Source organism: Rhyacophila brunnea, unplaced genomic scaffold (genome assembly GCF_057557595.1).
Source record: "Rhyacophila brunnea isolate RB1 unplaced genomic scaffold, BYU_Rbru_1.0 scaffold_15, whole genome shotgun sequence".
NCBI classification, from domain to species: Eukaryota; Metazoa; Arthropoda; class Insecta; order Trichoptera; family Rhyacophilidae; genus Rhyacophila; species Rhyacophila brunnea.
In genome coordinates, this window is record NW_028232806.1 from 39,495,755 (window position 1) to 39,520,759 (window position 25,005).

Genomic DNA, 25,005 nt, shown 5'->3' on the forward strand with positions numbered 1-25,005 from the left:
TTTTTAGCGATTTTAACATCAACACACAACAACAAAAAAACATCGCGTAACCTTATATTTTAAGTGCTATCTATTGCTATGCTACTCATTTAGAGCTGACACCGCGACTGGCGCGTTTGCTTAGTTGGCCATTAGATATAATTAACATGATATTTAAATGTGGTAATTAATTCGTAATTAGTAGGTCAATAGTGAATAACAGTAATAACCCTGAAATGAAATAGCGCCGCAGGCGACTTTTTTATTATTAGAGCAAATGGAAGACGTGTATTTATCTCATTTACCTGGTCGACCCGCTACGTCGAGCACCCCTTGAGCCTGGGGCCATAGGCTAGAGACTTGTCAGCCCCCTTCCCCTCCCCTTGTAGGGGCCATGGTTAGTTGTGAAGCTATTCAGCCGATGAGTGTGAGTGTGAGTTTCTTCTTATCGCATTACAAATATGGTGACGTATTTATAATCATGATTTCGACAAGCTCTTTGATAAGCCTGATGTCGTCGGATTTATCAAAATCTAACTGATGGTCTGGTCACGTCTAATGGTCCAGAAGGAAAACGAAGAATGGAAATACCGTGACTTCGGTAGATTGATGATCTACAAAAAAGTTGCGAGCGCTAGGAAGGCTATATAAAGAGAGCGGGGGACCGGGCAGAGTGAATGGGTCTACTTGAGGCAGCTAAGATCCATCCCTAGATGTACTAGAGACATTACAAATTATAATTATTGTATGACATTCACAATTGAAACATGACAAAAAAAAATCTTCGTTGAATAAGAAAAAAACAACATAAGAAAAGAAAATCAATAATTAAGTTACTAATGTCATTTATCTTGATTGATTACAACGTCGGCCGCCTTTCGATTAATGGAATTTGAAGAACATCAGATTAATCGTAGTTATTAGAAATAATTCGTATCAATTATAGACGGATCAAAAGATTAAAGGCTAGAGCACTAACCCAGAAAGTAAAATGTGCGGGTTCCGGCCCCCACAATTTTTTTTTATAGATTTTTTGTAATATGTATTAAGTATGCGTTTTCTATATTAATTATATTCTGCTATTACATAATATTACTACAGTTACTTATTGTTTGAATTAAGATGTACCTTATAAATGATTGACATGACATCCATCAATTCATTTCAAATCAAATCAATTCAAACAATTCATCAAATGATTACGACACGATTACATAAATGATCCGACTGCCTTTCTACAAGGTATGCTTATTTTTCACTCTCTTGAATCTCGTAGGTCTCTTCTTTTGTTGAAACGCTTTTGCAGGTTATCTGATCTATTTGAATATTATCTAATATATATGAATTTACATGCGCCTGTCAATTGCCTACGTGGTCGCAGCCATGATTTATTCTGGATCGGAACCGTTTCCACATGTCAAGCCTATCAGGCACCATAAGCGAGGGGTGCAAGACTAGTCAATGCGCTCCCCAAAGACGTACATATTTTCGGTGACGTGCTGTGTATTTTGTATGCGAAATTTATTTTTTCTGTATAAAATTGTACTGAAGTATGTTTTTATTTTATTATTATTATTAAAATTATTATTTTCTATATTCTCTTCTTCTCTCTTATGAGGGTAATATTTGTTATAATGTAAATTTCATGTTGTGTAGGTACGTCTTGAATTAAGATTTGTAATGGCCGTAATGTTTTGTTTTCTTAAATAAATAAATAAGAGTAAGTATTAGAATTGACATATAAAAGTTAATGAAAATGAAATAAAATATAAGATATCCTTTCTATATTTTGTTTTATTTTAATTAACAATTTTGGATCATTCGAGCTGAAACGCTACGTACTATAATCAAGTCTAAAATCAGACCGCATTGTTCCGGCAAAACTCATTTCGGGGAGTATTTGTATGTCTAAAAACTTGAACAGCACTATTTCGATGGAAATGGTTTGTCCAATACCCATTACTATTTGCTGGTAGCTGGTAGCTGGTAGCGTGCATGTTCAATCGTTCAATCGTTCATCGGGAGAATAAAACCGATTTAGTTTGGAGGGTAAATTCCATGTCGCTCATCGACAACTATTCTAGCGACAGACTTTTAACGACAAAAGCGATGGAGATTTTGTGAGTACGTAATATCAGTGGCGGAGACTAAAGAGTCTCCGAGAAGAGTTAAGTAAAGACTTAAGGGCAGACGTGCTCAGCGTGGGTAAAAATGGAGCTTTTTTCTATTTTCAAAGCATGATCCTGGACATACCTTAAAGGTTGTAGATAATCTATTTGTAAAATTTTGAAGCCTTATTATCCTTTATATTTATTTTAAACATTTGATGACTGCATAAATTATTTTTATTACATAAAATAGTATTCTTTTAAACCTCTCGCTCTAATGTTTTAGAATATAGTCATATTTCGGTAAATAACTGTGCAGTAATGTTAAGATTTTTTACATTTATCAATTTTTAAACGCATTTATAAAACCATTAGTATAATAATTTATGACGAGATAATTTTAGTAAAATATTTACGATAAAAAATTATATTGATAATCTCTGTGATCCCAAATTTGACAAGAATTAGGCATTTTATTAATAAAAAAATGGGCAAGATTAACACATTTGAAGATCTAAAGATACTTATTATAAGCTATGTCTTTGAACATTCAAGTGTGATAAACATCTTACGAATACGACCTCTGGACCTCTCTTTTACTTAGGGTGCATGTTTGACACGTATATGTGATTACGGGAAGCACACAGTGGTTGAACACGTAGGTCGAAGAAAGGACAATCGTTGGACAAATTCAGTCATCCAGTGGTATCCAAGAGGTACAAATCGTCCGCAAGGTAGACCTAGAGGCCGCTAGATTGATGAAATGGTAAAGTTTTGCGGCAACGCAACGCACTGGACCAAAAGAAGTGGAATCAACTTGGAGAGGCCTTCATCTAGCAGTAGATAGATTCAGGGTGATGATGATACATATTAATATATTGCGATATAAACATATCAGCTTGTAATTTGATATAATAATATGTATATATATGCAATAGGATGGCTGTAGAAATCAGCTGTTTTCCAAATTATTATCTAAATAAAAATTCCGACCTAGTGTAGTTTTGAACCCATGAAATTGGATGCACAATCCGCATATTAGACCCATCCGCCTACCTATCCATCCATCATATATTATTTTTCAATTTATAATATCACAAGTGACTTTATTACGCATCACTTCAATAACAAGATGAATATCTCCGTTTCAAAATATTGTTTACGATATTCTGAGATAATGGATATAATCGAGAATTTATTATTGTAATAAACATATTATATAAACTAGAATTGAGATCGCAAGGAGTGCCTTTCTCAAAATGAGACGCCTCCTTAGCAATCGAGACCTTAACCTAGGTCTGAGACTGCGAATGGTACGTTGTTATGTTCTCTCAATTATTTTCTATGGTATGGAAGTATGGACGCTAAACCAAGAGATGTCACGGAGACTTGAAGCTTTCGAGATGTGGCTGTATAGACGCATCCTCAAAATTCCTTGGACTGACCGGGTGACAAATGTTGAAGTTCTTAATCGAATGGGGAAGGATCGAGAAGTTCTATGTAGTATCAAAACCAGGAAACTACAGTACCTCGACCACAATATGAGAGGACAACAGTACAGCATTCCCCAACTTGTCATTCAAGGCAAGGTCAATGGTAAGCGTAGCAGAGCACTGCGCCGCATTTCGTTGCTTAAGAACCTCCGTGATTGGTACGAGTGCAGCGCCACTGAACTGTTCCGGGTAGCAGATGACAAATCTAAGATCGCTTTGACGGTGGCCGACCTCCGCTAGGGGATGTCACAATAAGAAGAAGAATATACATATACCATTACCATGGCCCCACATCCTGAAGCGAACCCCAGGCTAGGATTTTTGGCGGCCGCCTTACCTATCGCTAAGGTTAAAGGCTGTCTGACGATCTACAGCGGCGTTTTCCAAAAATGGTGTTCTCAGGGCTCGAAATGGACCGAAGCGCACCGAAGCTCCATTTCTGTTCATATAATCCTCAAAACTATCGCTCTGTCTCGTGGAACAATTTATTTAATCGTCTGAGCTAGATAGGCCATATAACAAAAAATCGAGCACACTTTTTTTTAAAAAATAAATATAAAATTAACTAACTATGTTCACACACAACAACCAACAATTGCATCGCACAACCATATATTTGAAAATGGTAAGAACTCCGAAGAGAAATACGGCGCAGGCGACATTTTTTCTACTATTAGAGCACCTTTAAGATGTGTGTTTATCTCATTTATCTGGTTGACGAGCCACGCCGGGCCCCCCTGAACCTGGGACCCTAGGCTATAGCCCTGTCAACCCCCTAGGACTAGCACCACATAATTGTTGATATATTATTCTTAAGGTTCATCGCCCGTTACATTAATTTGCAAGAAGTAGAAGTTTAGTATAGATAGGTGAACACACATTTGACGGTTCAGATATTTCGTGGGTGGTGCTGCTTTTTTGCACGAAGGTGCATATGTAAAAGGAGTTAGGGTAGACCTTTATCCAGCAGTAAATCGACCCCGGCTGCAGATGATAGCGACACATAAGAATATTCATACCTATTATAAGCATCGCTGGTTAGGGGCGATAGTATGTTTGTGTTAAAATATTACACAAATGTATATATTCCCAAGCAATATTATGATAAAAAAATCTCTAAATTCATTGTTTTTCACGTAGGCCCTCGCCGAAAATAACGTGACACGCAAAATATGTTTGATAAAAAAATATGCTCGTGTTTTATGTGAAGCCACTTTTCATGAGGAAAAATTTATCCCACATATGCATATTTTAACAATCTGATCAACTAAAGTGGACTTTTTTATTATACATGAAAAATCAACAAAAAACCTGCGATCGTACATAATATTATATAATATATTTTATATACCTGAGTAGTTTTTTTGTTTTTTTTCCTAAAAACTCCATAAATGATTATCGCACTTGTATTTACGCGCGAGCTTTGTTCTGCATCGATTATGGAAAATATTTGATTTAGAAGAACTTCAAAAACATACTTATTATATAAATTATAAAAAATAATTTACAAAATATAGACCACATAATTATTGTTTTACGATAGGACGTGTTTTTCTCACGTAAATGTCGTACAAAGAAACAAGTATCGTAAAGCAATATGTACTACTTTTTGTTGAAGAATCATCATCGTCATCAGCCGGGGTCAATCCACTGCTAGATGAAAGCCTCCCTTAGCTCCTTCCATTTGTTCCTAGTTATTTACGGTCACGTACATCCGTCAGTAATACTTTATGAGGTCGAGGTCGTCGATACGCAGGTATTTAGAACGTCCTAATGGACATTAAGTGTCTCTTTGGTACCACTGTTTGTGTCCAGTGCTTGTCAATATAAATATAATTGCCCGGAATTGGCTGAATGGCATTTCTATTGGACCATCTTGTCGACCTCTATTATGGCGAATACTAAGTGATAAACTACTATGAATTACTATCAAGTAAACGGCAAATCTCTTCAAAAGATCTATACTGTACAACATGGGGTTGAATTATAAAATATACCAGTTTTGTCTTCACACTCTTTCTAGTATTGGAGCAGACCAAAAAATTCTCAAAAACCGTGGGTATGAATGATATGTACGAGAGTTTTAAGGATGTATATTTTGATTAGTAATTTTATTATCTACGTTAGAACCAAATTGAGAAAAGACTTTTCCACTCGTCGTATAGCATCGCAATTCACTGAAAACTAAATGGTGGTACCTCGTGGAAACCAGGTCTTCATCGGCAATTGCCAATCAGTCGAATCAAAGATTAGACATGCTTTGTTAGTAACCTTTAATTACCTATCTAGCTAATTTATAAAATGGAAAATTTAATGTCAGAATGCTATTTTATGTTGATTTCGTAACGTGCGTTTATAAAAAAAATAAATACCCTTCATTGTTTTTGATAGAGAAACTCCAAAATGCTATTTGGGTACCATTCTGAAGATACAGTGTTGTACAAAACTTGGTCTGGTGAGAGAAAGCCTTACTTGTTTTTCAATTAGTTTGCAAATTTCATTTCGTTCATTGTTTAGAAGAGCTGGCAATAATTGATTCATTAATTAATTATTTTATTTGTCCATTATTCTTCGATTTCCGTCCAATAATTAAAATTGTTTTTACAGATAATATATTGTTATTGTATATACCTAATTAAATTAAATTAATTTTCCAAACAATTTCTACAAGTATTTCAAATGATTGTTAATTATTATAGACTTCGAAAATACATTCCAATTTCAACGTGTTGACAAATATAGACAGAAGGTGAAATGAAGTAAAATGCGTGTTGATATCGAAAATGAAATAAATGGATAAGGGAACATACAGTAAGCTTGAATATCACCATACAATGAATGATATTAAAGTGGCCCTTGTAGTCCTGTGGTTAAGGCGCTGGCCTTTCATCTGAGTGCTCCGGGTTCGATTCCCGATGATGTAACAATATATGTATGAGATTTTCTCAAAGCCGGGGTGTTTGTAATTGTTCCACTTCTATTACTAACTACACTAATGTCACTGGGGCTCATGGACTGATGTAGTGTAGAAGAAGAATATATAACATATATAACTATAATATAGATATCAGTATACTTATATCGTGTGAAATATTATATTATTTAAAAACCTAAAGAACGAACAAGAATCCGCTAGATCGATGCAATAATCAAGTTTAGCAAAAGTACACGTAAAAGACAGACTAAAGCCCGAGAAGCGTACCATTATCCATGAAATGATGGCTTGGAAAATAATAGTTTTGAAATATTTCAGAAAAATACCTACTGTGTATTTAAAAAATCTTATAAAAATGAATTGGAAACGTTATTTTTTCGTAACATTTGAAAATCTCAGAAAACGTAGTTTTTTTGGTTAGCTTAATAGGCCGTCATGAACCTCGCAAATAAATTAACGGAAGTTAAGCAATTTCTACAAAAGAAGACGCAATATTTCTGATATTTACATTTGAAAAAATTACGTCTGCATACCGAGATAAACCACAACAAAGGCAACGCATTAGAATTGTGGTGCTGGAAGCAGACGCCGAGAATTGCTTGTATAGCCAGAACGAGCCATCAAGTACGCTATCAGAAAACTCCACATTCGAGACAGGTCTCCCCGATTATCTTACGCCTGCCACTCCATTGCAGTCGGAATAACAATCTGGAATAATTCATCATGTTTGCCAAGGAAGAAGAAAAGCTTTATCCAGGATGGACGAAACATTTCAAGAATGCCACGGATTTTCTACTGAGACAGGGCATGCGCGCCATTGAATTCCGAGAGGAGTGAAGCAAGCCGTAGAGAAGGCCGTCCGATGGCCAATTAATCATCAAGTGACCTTCTTCAGTCTTGAAATACCGATGAGGCAAAAATAATAAAATAAAATTAAAAATCTATATAAAATTCAAGTTGATCAAAATCGAGATTGACAATAGAGATTTCCTTTGTGTAAGTGAAATGAAATAAGTTATATTTGGTCACGATTAATTGCGTCGATCAGCGGACCGATGCGAGCTGATAGAATATTCTTTTTTAGAAATTATTATTTATTGTACGGGAAATTTCAATAACCGTTAAATTTAATGGCCTATTTCAATCTCGTCTTAATAAAAGTTTACGAAATTATCTCAAGATGTAGTAAGCAGATGTGTCGGCCGGAACTTTTAAATCGAGGAAAGAGGATTTTAAATTTCCCCATTTATAATATAATCTACCGACAGAATATTTTCACATCACATTATGTGCAATTTTTACTTGCAATTTCTCTCCAAATTAAGAGTACCCAGTTAATTCATACTTAGTCAATTTTTATTTGCTTTAGAGTTTAGATAATATTCTATAATATCACATCTTAGACAGCCAAGATATTTTGAAGAGTTGTCAGATAATTTTTTAAATTTTATATCTAACCTCAACGTGTGACGTCAAGCTAACTAGTTAATCAGACTTATTCATCGGATTATCATGGGTTTGAATCATGAATAGATATTTGACCGACGGGCAGCCTTTTCCACCGCTTGGTTCCCTACTTCTCATCATTAAGCGGCACGAAGCAGACGCTGTCAGTGAATAACCAGTGGCACTCTTTATGGAAAAAAGAGTCTTTCTTGATTGTGATTTCGCTGATGATGGATTGTTTGTCTATTCAGTCGTCTTCTCGATACTCTTAACATTTTAAATGTTCTTCAGTCTCAGTCAATCTCTTGTATTTACCGTCCAATTTAAAATTTAGCTATTGGTCCGCCGTCGATGGCGCGAAACAAAACGTGTTTGTAAAATAAGTCAACAAGTAACTCCTCATTGTAAAATTCTCATCTGTTATCATCCACATACAACATTGAGGTTAGTGTTCGTGAGCCCATACTCATGCCGCTCCTACACAACATAATCTATACGTCTACTCAAATTTACAACCAATACTGAAGATGAATGTTTATATATCATAATATAATACTATGAAACAACACAATCTACTGCTGAAAAACGTAGATGTGGTAAGCAATATTTTTATCACATATCCGGTATTTTTGATGAAAGTGGACATAAAGCTAATACCAAAATATGAATATCATTGGCAAAAAGCATTAACAAAAAGTCTAAAATGGGTTTGGTATAATTTCCTGTTAACGCAATTTATAAACATAATATCTCATGCCTACGTAACCGGTAGGTAAGCAAGCGGCAGGTCAAATCATTGCTGACGGAATGGCGACTATGTCTCCTGACACTTCTCTAGCAGCTTAATTCATGTCGACCTCAGTTGCGAAGGGTGGAGGTAGGCTGTTGAAATCCGCCATAAATAGTGCAAATTAAACTTTGTTAGTTATACTTTTTTTTTGTTTTTTTAACTAAGACTACAGTTTACAGATGGTGTTGGTTAGTTTTTAAAAATCAATTACACCCTGCCTAAACCAAACCATATAAGTTTTGGTATATTTTGGGCGCTACGACAAAATTTTGCACACTTTTTCATTCATAGTTATTTGTTTTCGTTGGATTATGAATACATATTACACATATTGTTGGATCATTTTTTTTAAATTCATTAAACCTTGCCTAAACCAAACCATAATAGTTAAAAATATTATTTTATCTATAAAATATTCAATGTTATGTATGATTTAATTGCATAACTTTAGATATTTTATAGATAGCCGAGTATTTTTTTGATAATTATCTTTTATGTCTTGGTTGTTCGCAGGATTTAATTGAATTTAAAAAAAACTAACCAATATCATCTGTAAATAATTGTAGTCTTATTTCAATGAAAACAAATACGTATGACTGACATAGTTTAGTGTACACTATTTATGGCGGATCTTAACAGCCTACCTCCACCCTTCGCCACTGGTCGGCCTATACGGTCAACTGGTCTTTACACGTAGGTTCTTACGTCTTCCGCGTTTATTAGTGATCATTTTCATACTTTTCTAGTTTCTTTATAAAGAGAGATAAGAGAACACTCACTTAGTTATTATAGGTAAATTGAGAACATTTATTTCAATTTGCTAAGTTCCCACAAAGCCCTTGCATACGCACAGTGTATTAGTTGGACATTCTGAATATCCTATTTGTTCACGCGGGGTTAATGCAAAATGTTTTTTCGCGAACAAATATTTATATTGCGCCCTCCCTCTCCACGAATCCCACCCAGTGTTTCGAAAAAAACCTTCCGTTTTGTACTGTGTTTTGTTTTCGAGTGAAAACATATTTTATTTATTTATTTTGTGCGCTGATATCTCGCGGAAAACAATTATTCACCTTCAACAATAGAAATAAAATAAACGCGCGGAATTCAAGCGAGAAATAATAACAAGCAATCAGTGCATATTCTAATGTATTTTTAGCATACCTGTTGAAAATAATATTTAAAGTATGTATGTTTAGATTTACTCGCTCGTCGACATAATTCACAAAGTTTTGATCGGTCATATAAATCCATACACCCTTTAATTCCCCAAATTTAGAGGACTTTAGCAAACCTACGTATCGGTATGTTTGGTCAGTAGTTTTAGGTGTTTTCGGGAAAGTCCCATTCCAAACTTTATTTTCGCAATTAAATTCATTGACCTGTAGTAAAATCATTCTGTTGAGGTCCCTGAAACACAACCACTAGTCACAGATATCTGTGGTTGCTTTTATATATTATGGTACTTTTTAGACACCGTATTCGTTGTGTCGAACACGTGTGACTTATCTTAATTTTTTAACCTACTTAAATAATTTTGAAAACACTTCTGAGAAAATATATTAGGTATATCCAAAAGAAAAAATCTTTTTGAAAAAAGTAAGACACCCCACAGGAATCGAACCTGCATCTTTCGGGTATCACGCTCACGCATATAGACCGTTATGCGAAAGAAGCCATACTAATTGCGACAAATTTTTATTAATTGCTTTTAATATTCACAAAAGCGCTTTCCAAATTGAGCTACTATTGGCGATCGGCTTTTTTATTTTAAATCAAAGTCGGTATTACTTTAATTACTAGCCAACGTCACCATCCTGATTCCTGCGGGGGTGTCTTACTTACTTTAAAAGATTTTTTCTATTGGTTACAATACATTTTTTCAGAAGTGTTTTCAAAATGATGTATATTCAATACTTATATAATATAACATTCAAAAATCTTGTGAATTATTAATTGTTGAATAAAAAAAAATAGTGTATTAAATTATTAGCAAGTTTAAGTAAGTCACAGCACAAAAATATCTTGGAGTAATCCGTGACGTCGGCTAATAATTAAAGTAATACCTACTTTGATTTAAAATATAAGAGTAGATTGCCAATCGTAGCTCAATTTGGGAAGCGCTTCAGAGAGTATTATAAGAGCCAATAGTTAAAATTTGTCGTAATTAGTATGACAGCTTTAGCATAGTTGTCTATGCGCAGCGGGCGCGATACCCGAGAGATGCAGGTTCGATTCCTGCGGAGTGTCTTACCTTGTTCAAAAAGATTTTTTCTATTGGTTATAATACATTTTTTCAGAAGTGTTTTCAAAATTATGTATGTTCGATAGTTAACTCATTTTGTTGAAGCCAGTCTAAGACACATTCACTAACCATAGCTATTTGTGATGACACAGTATGCTACATTTATCCTACTATTATTATACTTGATACTATATTATGATACTTTTTCTCATATAGTTCGTTGCGGCGAACACAATTATATGATTTGTACAAAATTTTATTTCACGATGGAACTGCTTCATCGTCAAAAAAATCATTTTGTTCAGGTATGATTATCAAAAATAGAGAGATGGAGACTAGGCGTATTTAAAATAATATAATCCTGGTATTGAATGCTGACTTCTATTTTATCAGCGAAATCCTGATTTGGACCTTCGATGGACTCTCCAATTGTTTGAATTAAAAAAAAAGATGTTCGTGGTATTTGGTCAGATCCGACGCTGGAGAGACAAAAGAAGAACTCCTTTTTTGGATGGGTAGTTAAAATCAAGAATGCCACCGGCTTTTCGACACAGGTTGAAAGGGACAGAATAAGCTGCGGAGAAGGCTGTCATTCGGTTGTGATCCTCTGTTATTAAGTCTCAATAACAGTAAGTTATTAACATATTATTATGTTACGTTGTTTTGTTGGTCATGCTAAAGACTGTTGAAGCTAGACAAAGCTTTTAGTTTAGTGACCATTTATCAAGTCTAACGTAATGGGTGGAGCACTGTCAGTTTAGTAAAAGCAGACATTAAAACACGACCGGTGTCACCTTTAGAGAAATCTTGTATTTTTACAGTGCGCTAATAATAAGGCTAGATAACTTACCTCAAGCCAGTGATGTTGGTAACGATTGTCTTTCCTGGCGACTGAAACCAGAGCCCCCTGGAGTCGCAGTCAACGCTGCCACCCACCCAGCTTTGCAGAGTGATCTGAGCAGAGTCTAGCCACTTCGCTTCCTGTCCCGACGATGGGGAGATCATCACTGAAACAATTTAAGATGAATAATAATATTAAGTGCGACATTATGATTTCTGTTTATTCAAATAGCCAATGGTGCATGGAGGTTAGTATAGCGTTGTGAATCTTTCTAGTTAATTAAATATAATATTAAAGTTAAGAAAAAGAGAAAGAGGAATGAGTGGATAAGGAAGTAGACAAGGGTTTGCGATGTAATAGAGTTCATTAAAAGCCTCAAATGAAGGTGGGCTGGAACATAGCTCAAAGAAGAGACAATGGTTGGACACATTTAGTCATCTAGTGGTATCCAAGAGGTACAAAACGTTCGCAAGGTAGATTTAGAAGCCACTGGATCGATGAAATTATAAAGTTCTGCGGAAGTACTTGGCAGCGCAACGCACAGGACCGAGAGAAGTGGAAGCAGCTTGAAGAGGCCTACATCCAGCAGTGGATAGATTCAGGCTGATGATGATGATGATTAAAGTTACCAAGGATATCGAATCTTCTTACAGATAATGCCTTGACATTAACTATGTAAAATAAACAAGCCCCAAATATTTTGAAATAAAACCTTTCTATTGTATCTATGGGCCAATTCGATGAGAATTGCAATGCTGAACTTTACGACTATTATAAATACTTAATCAATAATAATTAAAATTACAAAATAGCGTCGAGTATGTAAAATGTGTAGCATATGCAGAAGAAAGCACGTAAAAAAGAGAACTTTAAAAACTCTAAATAAGTTTGGAAGAAGAGTCAGGCCAACAAAATTGTTGGTTGGATAGAGATCGATGACTACTGTATGTTTGGTGTACGAAATGATTAAGAAAACAACCATTCTGGATAGTAAATGACAGCTGGTGGAGAAAGAGTGGTGATGCAGTCAGGATTCACCAAAGTATATACGGTGTGTGTTTTTAATCAAAACCAAATTTTCAAAAATTTTAAACTTGGGTAATATTATTTTGTATGTGCACTGTAGTTTTTTAGCTGAGCATCTCGCTTGCTATATTCTCACAAGAAGTTACCTGTAGTAATATGTTTTTCCGTGTTCGCTTCCCGCGTTGTTTTTATATTCATAACTTCGTAGCAAAGCCATATTTTAGTCCGGTCTTGTGTGTTTATTCAATTACAAGTAACACGGGTATTACAAACCGGCTAAAAATGGAAGCGAAACATATTTTTCTCCTGCGGCGCCACTGATTGAATTATTATTATGATCTAACCACAAACATAAGGTTTATTTTATTTTTGTTTTGTTATTTCTTGAAGGACATTGAATTAGTGTCACTGAAATTAAAATATTAGTAAAGTTATTCAGATATATTACATAATATTATTTTTTAAAAAAGTCGCTATCAATTCTCGGGTCCAGAAAATACACAGTAGCCGGTTCACTACGTCCAATTCACTACAAGTACAATTAATAAAATTATTCATCGTCATGACAACTCACCTTGAGATTTTATGAAAATAGTCTTTACTTTTATTTTTCGATTGTCAAAATTTATAAATAATCCGAAGAGACAATAGGTATTAAACTATTCTCTTATTTTAAAAATAAAACAGATTTTAAAAATAAAAACTGTTTTTAACCATAAATACAATTATCTATATACCTAATAATAATAATAAATTGTTAGTTATAATTAAAAATATTATAATTACTCTATGAGGATTTTGGTCAAAGAGGTTTCTTAAAAAATTAACTTAGAAGAATACAGATCTAAATACTAATTGTAAAAAGAACACGTGTTATGACACGTGGGTTCGACAACAGATCAATCGAGAGCATTCAATAGACAATCGACAAGCTGCAGAAAAGTTCATCTTGCGTCGGTTTGAAAATAAACGCGAAGTAAGCCAACGTTTTGTGCAATAGTGCGGGTCCAGATCCAAATTTTTCCTTGATTAGCGACGGGAAAAACATCGAGAGTGTCAACACCTTTAAAAACTTGGTGCACATTAAATGCGACGACTGCTGATAGCTCGCTGTCAGAATGGCGACTCTCGTGGTGAGGTGCGTAAAGCGCTGGCCTTTCATCTGGGAGCTCCAGGTTTGATTCTCGTGAGGTCACAATAGGTTTATGTGATTTTGGGTGTTTGTTAATGTTTCACTTATATTACTAAATAGCTACTATTTCACTACACTCCTGTCATTGGGCCTCCGTAGTATTTAAAAAAAACATTCAACTCGATGAAGGCTGTCTGACACTCACGACTGTACTCGGTTAAAAACAAATATCGCCTATTTGACGATTGCAATCTGACTGCTACTTTACGATAGCCTTACGGAGACTAAGAGCAACTGCATACTGAGCTTTGAGAAAAACTATTTGCAGAGAGTACTGGATATGCAGTGATATAGCTTTAGGAGTAACGAAGAGATACGAGAGCGGACCAAGCAGTGTCTAATCACGCTGAAAGAAGCGTCATTGGACCTGGCTCGGCCACGTGCCGTGGACGCCTTAGTACTTTATACTTTTGTTTGGTTCGTGCATTTCGTTTTGATCAAGTCCATTAAAATTATGGAAATAATATCATAAGTTAAGGTATTTTTCACTATTGAAGAGATATACCTACATGGATGTGTCCTGCATAAACATATAAAATAACACTTTACTTTTTCAGAAAAAAAAATATTGAATTTGCTTAATTTATTGAACTTTCAATTTAAAATTCAATTTACATCGTATTTATTTAAGTTTAGGCATTTATTGTTTACCGCTTTTGAACTGGCACCCTTAGCTACTCTATAGTACGATATAAAAAGGTCAATAGAAACACTGGTGCGTTAAGATATTTTATAGGAAAACGTAGGCTTAACAGAAAAGCAACTAGTTGGCCGATTAAAAAAATATTCACGGAGAAAAAAATGTAGGAACATAATATTACCTGAATGTTTTTGCTTACTAAAGACAATAACAGATTTGAAAAGATAAAGTTCGCACCCGAAATGTATTACTGATAGCAGGATGAGTAACAAAATTTGTTGATTTTAATTACTTTCACGACATATTTAATTCATTAATGCATTTACATTTAGACGAAACGAACATTACAAATGCCATTTTTAAGACGTCCACAATATGGAAAATGGAAATAAATATCATACAAAAATATATTAACGAGAAATTTTTTTAAAAATTAACTTCGTAATAAGAAAAATATTTCATAAGAAAAAATCAGCTAAATAAACCCACTTCAAAGAAATTATAAAACAACGGACGCCCAACCTTGTTTTTACGTAAGTGTATCATATAAATATCTGACGGGAATCGGTTGAACGCAAATATTATCCGTCCAATTGGCATAACCAATAATAAGTGAGTAGTTCTTAAAATTGTGTTATATTATGATAGTAAGTTGTCAGTAATCCACAGGTAACTATTTTTTTTTCGACAATAATATGTATGCACCAATTGCCTTCCGTTCCCTTGCCTTCAGGGTCCGCGACTCGACTCCGTATAGAAATATCGAGAACACTAATGTTTGCACAAGGATCGTTTTTGTGGCAATCGAAATTCCCCGATCCTTCCGTTAGGCGTATCATCGCATTTTTTGCAATATGTGTGCGCCTTCTTATTTCCGCTTCACGTTCTCCCTTTCCACTGGTGATTGATACCCGATGTCTGATGCCTTTGAGATGTGGTGTTGGCGCCGAATGCTTCATATTTCTTGTATGGAGCACAGGACGAACCAGTCAATCATCCAGAGACTGAAGATAAAGGAACGGCTCTCGACAATATGGATGAGACGAATTCTGCATTTTTTTGGACATATTGTCAGGCGCGAACCGAACAACCTGGAGAGACTGGTAGTTTTGGGTGGCCTCCAGGAAAGGGGACAGAGGAAGAACGTCTGCGCTCTGGAGCGACCAAGTGAAAGAGCTTACTGGGGGCACCATCCATTCTGCCCTGAGAGAAGCGGAAGATCGAGAAGGATGGAAAGTCTTGACCGCTCAAAGGATGGCGAAATACAAGTATGGTCATGATCCTCAGCCATGAGTGTGCGATCAAGAAGAGAATAGAGATGTATGCATACTTAACAGAAAGTCTGTCTGAAAGACATGGATAATAATATAATATAATATTGTCTAAGTAAATAAGTTTTAATTTTTTTCTGAATACAAGGACGTATTTTAACTGATACAGAATTATAAATAATTTTGGGTACTGTTCGGTTATACCGGAGCCAGCGGAAAACGCATTTTGAAAAAAAAAGATAAACTGGATTATTTGTTAGGTTAACCTAACCAAACCTAACCTAACCTAACCTAACCTAACCTAACCTAACCCAACCTAACCGAACCTAAACTAACCCAAACTAACAAATAATCCAGTTTATCGGCTATTTTCAAAATGCGTTTTCCGCTGGCTCCGGTATAACCGAACAGTACCGAAGTTTGTATTAACAGATTTTGTTTTTTACGAAAAATGGATGTCAGCCACTTGCTCAACCTATTAGGTCCATACTCTGACACACAAATTGAAAAACAATATGTGTACTTGCCAGCCCCAGGATTCTAACCTGGGACCCACGGCGTGATAGTCCAACGCTTAAGCCGTGCGGCCACCGTGGGTTGTATATAATATTATGTACATATTAAAAATCTTAGATCGAATGAGATTTATGGACATCACATCAATTCCATAGGGTCGTCGCAACTATGCCTCTAAGTACATCAACACTACAGCATACCTATTATATATTGCTCCTGTAGCACCTGTATAGACTATGGAAGGGTCGGGCATACAGTCTTAATACAAAATTAGGTACTGTTCGGTTATACCGGAGCCAGCGGAAAACGCATTTTGAAAATAGCCGATAAACTGGATTATTTGTTAGGTTAACCTAACCAAACCTAACCTAACCTAACCTAACCTAACCTAACCCAACCTAACCGAACCTAAACTAACCCAAACTAACAAATAATCCAGTTTATCGGCTATTTTCAAAATGCGTTTTACCGGAGCCAGCGGAAAACGCATTTTGAAAATAGCCGATAAACTGGATTATTTGTTAGGTTAACCTAACCAAACCTAACCTAACCTAACCTAACCTAACCTAACCCAACCTAACCGAACCTAAACTAACCCAAACTAACAAATAATCCAGTTTATCGGCTATTTTCAAAATGCTTTTTCCGCTGGCTCCGGTATAACCGAACAGTACCAATAATAATTATTATATTCTATTAAAAATGCTTAATTCCTAAATATTATGTATCACATAAACACATTATCATATTCTTTCCTCAGTGTGGTCTTCAATCGAAAATTGGTCACCAAATTGTAGTAATATTAGACGGTATTTATTTATGTTATAAAATTTATGAAAATGGTGATGTGATGATAATATTATTATAAAATAAGTTAATGCTAGCAATGAAAATAAATATTACTCTATTATCTAAACTCATAATTATTGTCGTTTAAATATTAAGTTACTATTAAGTACTTATAATATTTATGGTACGAGTATATTGTATGGTAATTGGAAATTTGTTAAACTCGACTGTAAATCTCCACTCGCCTACTTGTATTATAAATCCCCGAAATCCCAAGTGATTCTACTAAAACTTATGATTACTACATAAATTTCAAACAAAAAAGAAACTTTTATTATTCTTCGTGGGGAATAAATTAGGGCACTTTTAAACATAAAGTAAACTTTAATTTGCTTCCTGCGGCAAAAAGGAAAGACTTGAAGAGGAAAATTGTCATTCCCAGGGAATTATTGATCACTGTATCATGAAATTATTGTTTAGTAATATTTTATACTTATATAATAGGACCTTAGGCATAGCCTACAGCAGAGGTGGAGAACCAGCGGCTTATTCAATAAATATTTTTCTTGCTGAGTAAATATTTTTTATTTTTACAACGTAATTTTATTTGTCCGGTTTTTTGTGATTCTGGTGTTGAAAGGATTAGCCGGCTGCCGTTTTCAGGGGACGCCCGATTGCGGTGAGTATGTTTTTGGTTAGGTACAGTGGCAATCTTCGTGGAGGCTCCTTTCATGTCCCCCACATACGACCCCCCCCACGAATCCCCCACAAACGACCAGCCAACACCATCGAGTACAAGGCAGTTTATTTACGCGGATGATACGGCCGTAGCAGCTGAAGGCAAGACTTTCGAAGATGTTAAAGCACGCTGGAGAAACTCTATGTGTACTACGAGAGCAACCACCTCAAAACGAACCCACGGAAAACACAAGTATGTGCATTTCATCTTCGGAACAAAGAGGCCAAAAGAGAACTACGTGTTACGTGGAGAGGCGATGAACTCGACCACTGCCCAACGCCGAGATACCTGTGCTTCTCAACCGCAGAATATGCGGCACCAGTATGGAGCGCATCTGTGCATGCCAAACATGTGGATGTATCAATCAACGAGACAGGTCGCATCATATCGGGATGCCTGCGACCGACCCTCGTTGATAAAATATACCCCATCATAGGCATAGCTCCTCCCAATATACGAAGAAAAGTAGCGGCGAATGTCGAAAGAAGGAAGCAGACGCATGATCCCAGACACCCATTCCATGGACATCAAGCAGAAACCTCAAGGCTCAAGTCCAGAAAAAGCTTCCTTAAAAGGACAACGGAAGTGGATTGCCTCCCAGAAGAGAGTCGTATCCAGAAATGGAAAGAATCCTTGGATAGAGCCAATAGAGGAACCCTCGCCGGGACACGAACTTCCCTTCGATGTCTGGAAGGCACTGAACAGACTAAGAGTCGGTGTCACAAGGTGCAAGACAAACCTCAAGAAGTGGGGTGTCTTAACCGGCGAGGATGTCTCATGCGAGTGTGGGGAGGTGCAGGATGCGAAGCATATGTTGGTTTGCCCTCGAATTGGGATTGAATATGTTGAGGAGGACCTGTTGAAGGCCAATGACAGGGCGGTCTCCGCTGCAACGTTTTGGAAAGTAGCGGTGTGATCCCGGACACGATAAGAAGAAGATTTGTCCGGTGGTTCTTTGTCCGGCACAAATCTTGCAATCGATTTTTAACTAACTTTCCGACTAGCTAGACATTTGAAACTTTTACAATATATCAGAACACGATGTCAATGCATTTTTTAAATACTTTTAGCCATCTTTAAGTAGAATTGAATTCATTTTCCGTTAATTCTATTTTGTATGATAAGTTATTTTGACCCCATTACTAGTTGCTAGGGGTCTGGGGTCCTAGCAACTAAATTATTAATACATACGTGCGTTACTATGGAAATCAATATGACATTTCAGTATTATTTCTATCAAGTACATTTTTTTTGATCGTTTAAGCTAGTCAAGTCAAGTTTATATGATTCAACAGAAACTTTAAAAACGCTGTATATAAAAAGTTCTTTTTATCTTGTAATTATTATTTTAATGATATTATTAATTGAACTGGCGTTTACATAGTAGAGCTTCATTATAATTGTTTCAAAACAAACTTTTTATTGTTGTTAATTCTACAATATTTAAATATGTTTAGGGCTACTTTCCCGAAGATGGGGTCATATTCCGTCAATATAAATAACTCAATTATTGTACAATAAAATTAATAAAATAGACGAACCCGAGTACGCTATTTTTAAATCGTTATTTACTTGATTTAGGCATTGATAATTCACATAATATTACAATGTGGTGGCTGGTTGATAGAAGATTTTGAAAACCACGTGTTAAAGTATCACGACTTTCTAATACTATAAAATCGCAACGCATACATAATATAGTTGTAAATATGCCAATACGTGTTATAAAAAATAATTTAAAAATGAAATTTTATTAAAAAATACCCATTTGCTGATAATTTAAAAATAAAATTATCAGTTCATGTTAACTTAAATGTGATAATTAAGGGATCGATTATAATTGTTATAAAATATCTAGAAAATAGTACGTCTATAATAATCCACCTCATTTGAACCGTAGCAAATAACTAGTGCGTGCGTTAGCCAATCAATTGACAGACTGATAGTACGAGTGTGACAGAGAAAGGATAATGAGCTGTTTTTACCATAGCATGATCATCGGCTTAAATTTCACTTTGATTTCTACTGAAAAAACTTACACCCTATCATATTTTTCATTGCGGAAAATATAACTGAACTATGCAACGTTTCTGTGCCTGTTAGTATCTGTTGGTTCTCTTGGCTTATTGGTTCATCTAAAACCTTTCTCATTGGTAATGTGATCAGCCCAGGAAGTTTATGTCGTACGCCAATACAGCGAAGTCTCAAAACTCCTTATTCTTCTGATGGTACGTTCCTTTAATAACCAGCCGTTGACTTAGTAGACTAATAATATGAATATAATGTAACACCTTGTCGCCCCCCATTGAGTGACCATTAAAAAAATTACATCTTGATTGCAAACGATATGTTTCATATTATGTTCAAAGTTGTGCAATAAATTCTCACGCCTATGGGAAAATTTCATGGTTTTCAACATTGTATTATACTGAATCTACATTCTTCTATAATATCTAAACAAAGGTCCCCTTGAAGTCATAACTATAATATGACGGTTTACAACTTTTCGAATCATCGCACTTCTAAAAAAATGCTTAGTTAATATTATTAGCTCACCCTACAAACAATCATATTACATAAAGCATTCATGGGACGTTACTCTGAGTTATTTCGTTATGTTAATTAATTTTAAATCATGCTAAACAATGTGAATTATGGAGTGGGTATCGTTTTCCCTAAATACCTAACCATAAATATTGACCCAATTTTTGATTAGGTTAGCAAACTTGATCAGATATTTAACAAAGATAGCTTAAATTATAAATTTCTATTAACATACTAACCCATGTAGGCTCTATGTTAGATGAGTCCAATCTTGATGCCATTCAGATTCTTCGAGTTGCTGGGAATGAATTTCGTGGCGCCCCGCCGAAACTTCCGTCGTTTCATTGGAATGTTTATTGTTACATGTCGGACTCGTAATGAGTTCCGTTTAATTAAAAGTGGCACGCTTTTCCCGCCAAAAATTTTACATCGAAGAAAAATGGCGGCCAACAATGGCCACCAACTGTTACGTGCGTCCCGCGTCGTAAATCTCACATTTTGCAAAGTTTACGATTAAAACTTAGCTGGAAGCCATTTAAACTTGCGTTATTAGTGAATGTTTATTGTAAAAGTAAAATATTATAATGGACTTAATATCTTGAATTCGAGAATACAATAACGAGGTACTTAGGTATATCTTATTTCGTTTTTCGACAATTGCTGTAAATCAGTTACTACGATAGACATGACAAGGTTGTTAATAATTCGTGTAACGCGTCATATTGTCTAAAACAGTGAAACCCAAGTATTTCGGAAGAAACTTTATGGGTAATTCAGTGATTGTGATTGTGAAAATATGTAATGGATTGAATACATGTATCTATAACTCAAATAGTGTCAGCGAAAAAACTGTTTACATTCTTAAATGTTGTGAATTATTCGTTGAGTAAAAAAAAAATTAATTAAAAAGTATATAATGACTTTTAGATTATTGATCAATGGTAAAATACTGTTCTATGATGGGGACTCACAAATTTGAGGACGGTGACAGAGGTCGGTCATCGTTTGGCTGACAGAACAGGTGAGTGATGCTCAACTGAGTATCTGGGATAGCGAATAATTATATAGATCCAAATACGTAATGCAATCATAGTTTTTGGTACTATTGAAATATTCCGGGAACTGGAGGAGATATTTTACAAACTTTTGTATAGACTTGTTAATATAGTTCCCATTATGTAATTAGTTATAATATTAATTCAAATAATGTTATTAGGTGGAAAGTATGTACACAAATACAATACATTCGATTTATCAAGGTTGTGTTAACCAGGCGGCCGATTGACGGGAAAAATAATGAGTGGTATCACAATAATTACGTTTTCATACAAAATACTTTAACGGATTTTAACTAAATTATTTGTTTGTGGTTACCATACTGAGCTTAGCAATCTAACTTGATTTTTACATATACTGTAGAAATCTATCAAATATGTTGACCCACAATGGGTACCTATTTACCTTTTAAGTTTGTTTGTGTTGTCGGCGTGATTATTATCTTTAAATAGTTATTATGAACAGAGAGATTGGGGATTTTTTTTGCGTAACAGTTTTTTGAACCGCAAAATTGATTAAGCCTCGTTTTCATTGGTAGAATTGGCAATATAATAATTTTATTTGGCAAGTAATTACTGTCATTTTAACTCTATGTGTGATAACGTGATTGGCAGAGTAAGATAGCACGGTGAGCGTGGGATAGTAACTCTGCTAGTCGCCTCCTTCCATCATCTATTTAACCAGGGGTAGTCAAGCTTTTTGTACCTACCGCCTACCGGTTCCACAGTGATGGTGATTTATAAAGTAAGGGATTAACTTTACTTTATAAAATTTATAAAGCAGATTTACAGCAAGTTAAAGCATGTAATAATGATTACTTACACAGCGGGTCGTCGCGCAACTGATGATGATGATGATTCTTTTATCTGCGGAATAGATTTTAACAACTATAGTAAATTATTACTAGTCAACTAGGAGTCAACTGTATAATTATAATCTCTTAATTCGATTGATCTCTGGCGGATACAATTTTTTTCAACAAGTGAAATTCATAATTTACATTTTTAATTGTCCTCTTAAATGATATTATGAAAGCATAATGGAGTTAGAGACTGCCCATTAATGAATGTAAGCCGTCTTTAAAGAATCCTCGGGTGGAAGGTAGCGTTACAGAAATAAAATAAATTCCGGAAGTCGGAGCTCGGATTTCAATTTTAAACCGGAAATCGAATGTCATACTTGCCTATCTGAATGCTCCCATCGGAATTGAGCGGATTCATATTTTAAAATTCGCAAAATTTACGGTTATTGCCGAAGTTTTGCGAAGCTGAGTTCGAAGAGAGGGGGGGGCGAAGGGAGGGATATTGCCATTTTTAATGAAATTAATTGTCGTGACGTCATAACTCTGAGTCGCTATTTCCGGGATTTAAAAAATACTCCTAATTATTTTAATGGTGATGACGCGATTATTTCAATGCTTAAGAATATTAATTTGATCCTTTTTGCTTATAGATGGAGTAGATATTAGAATTGTTCTTTCCCTTTTTGATAATTTTGTATAATGTTCAATGAAAAATGTTTCATTCTTAAATTGTGTGTATTATTCGTTGAATAAATAAGTAAAATATTTCACAAAAATAGCATGCGTAGAATAAATGTATAGATTTATTGAGCATACATAATTTTGAAAAACACTTCTGAGCTATAGAAAAAGTCTTTTTGAAAAAAGTAAGACACCCGGCAGGAATCGAACCTGCATCTCTTGGGTTTACAATTTACTACGCGCATTGTCCACTATGCCAATAGGTGACATACTAATTATGACACATTTTAACTATTGGCCTTTTTTATATAATACCTGCTCATCAGCGCTCTTCCAAATCAACCTACTATTGGCAATCGGTTTTTGTTTATAAAATCAAAGTAGGTACCTACCATTTTAATTACTAACCGACGTCACGGATCTCTCCAATATTTTATGATGTACTTGCTAATAATTTTTAATTAACTATTTCTTTTATTCAACGAATAATTCACAACATTTAAGAATGTATCATTCTAATTATTGAACATACATAATTTTGAAAAACACTTCTTGTTACATACATATTTTTATTTATATCTACGCTAGTAGGTATTAAAATAATACGGTATTTTGTTTTCGCCGTTACCTAAGAATTAATAAAAATATATCGTTTATAAATTAAACGTTGACAAATACCTAAATGTGATAAGTACTTTTATTTAATACTTTCGTGACTTCTTCGGGTTACATTTTTTTTTAACTTTGAAGTTCTGCCAATAAAAGTGTTAAATGTAAAGACAGTAAGTAGCATCGGTAAATAAATTCTTTCGAAGAAACCTTGAACAGTTTACAGAAAACCAGAGGTAGTGAGTCCCAAGAACTCTTCCAGCAATTTAAGTCTGATATAGTTGATATCTGAAGGGTGCGAAGACTCAGATGGGATCATCACGCTGTTAGCTGTATGTCTATGGAGTTTTCTATTATATTTATGAAAGTACCCATAGTCACACGAACACACGATTGAATTTAAAGTAGATGGTTAAAAAACGTTAAGTGGGATGAGATAGGTTGAGTGTAATCGACGATGGTGTTTGTATAGATAATCGGAACTCAATACAATTTTGATTTATCTGAAATGAATAATTTAATACTATATTTATTTGAATTATGTTTACAATTTATTTAACACGAGTGAATTTCGACAAAAAGTTTGGAACTAAAAAAGTTATGTGTCCGAAAATCTTCTAAATAACAAAAAAGGATTTTTTTTGTGTATAGGTACGACTAAGTATAAAATCTAAAACATTATTATATTAATTTTATATGTTTTCTCTTTTGGTACCGTACCAGTCTACTGAAAGTATCAGTCCAAACAGATACAGGTACCTAGGCCAGTCCAGCGCATCTATTCTATACACAATACTGCTATCGGCAGTTATCGAGGGTAGTTTTTAATCGAAGTATTAGCACTTATTGTAATAATTACAATAAGTTAGTTGTAATTGTTACAATAAGTTAGTTGTAATTGCTACAATAAGTGCAATGTTTTAACTAGCTAAATTTTATAGCGAGATAGACAGTTTTGACTGTTTAGACGGCTAACTTATTGTAACAATTATAATACGTCAATACAAACATATGAAAAACTACCCTCGATAGCTGGGGATAGCAGTCTTGTGTATATAATAGATGCACTGGGCCAGCCGTATAAGATCACCAGGGCCTTGGACATTGAGCCACTTACGGAGGTTATGTACCCAAGACCATTATTATTTCTGCATACGCCTATGCTGCATTCTATATTTCCTTGGATTATTCAAATTAAAATGTATATTTTAGAAATTCAAGACGTTCACAACATGGTATGAAACATAAGAAATAATAGTATTAAAAAAGAGTATACTATAGAGAGCAAATTTAAAAATTGTAA

General features: G+C 34.8%; 1 protein-coding gene across 1 annotated transcript in view; it reads right to left on the reverse strand.

The window, feature by feature from the left end:
- The window catches only part of LOC147075315 (cell adhesion molecule Dscam2-like), a 380,443-nt gene that overhangs the window by 212,590 nt on the left and 142,848 nt on the right, over nucleotides 1-25,005 (reverse strand). Inside the window, 1 exon segment of the mRNA XM_085942919.1 lies at nucleotides 11,847-12,003. Coding sequence (XP_085799045.1) covers nucleotides 11,847-12,003 — 157 coding nt within the window.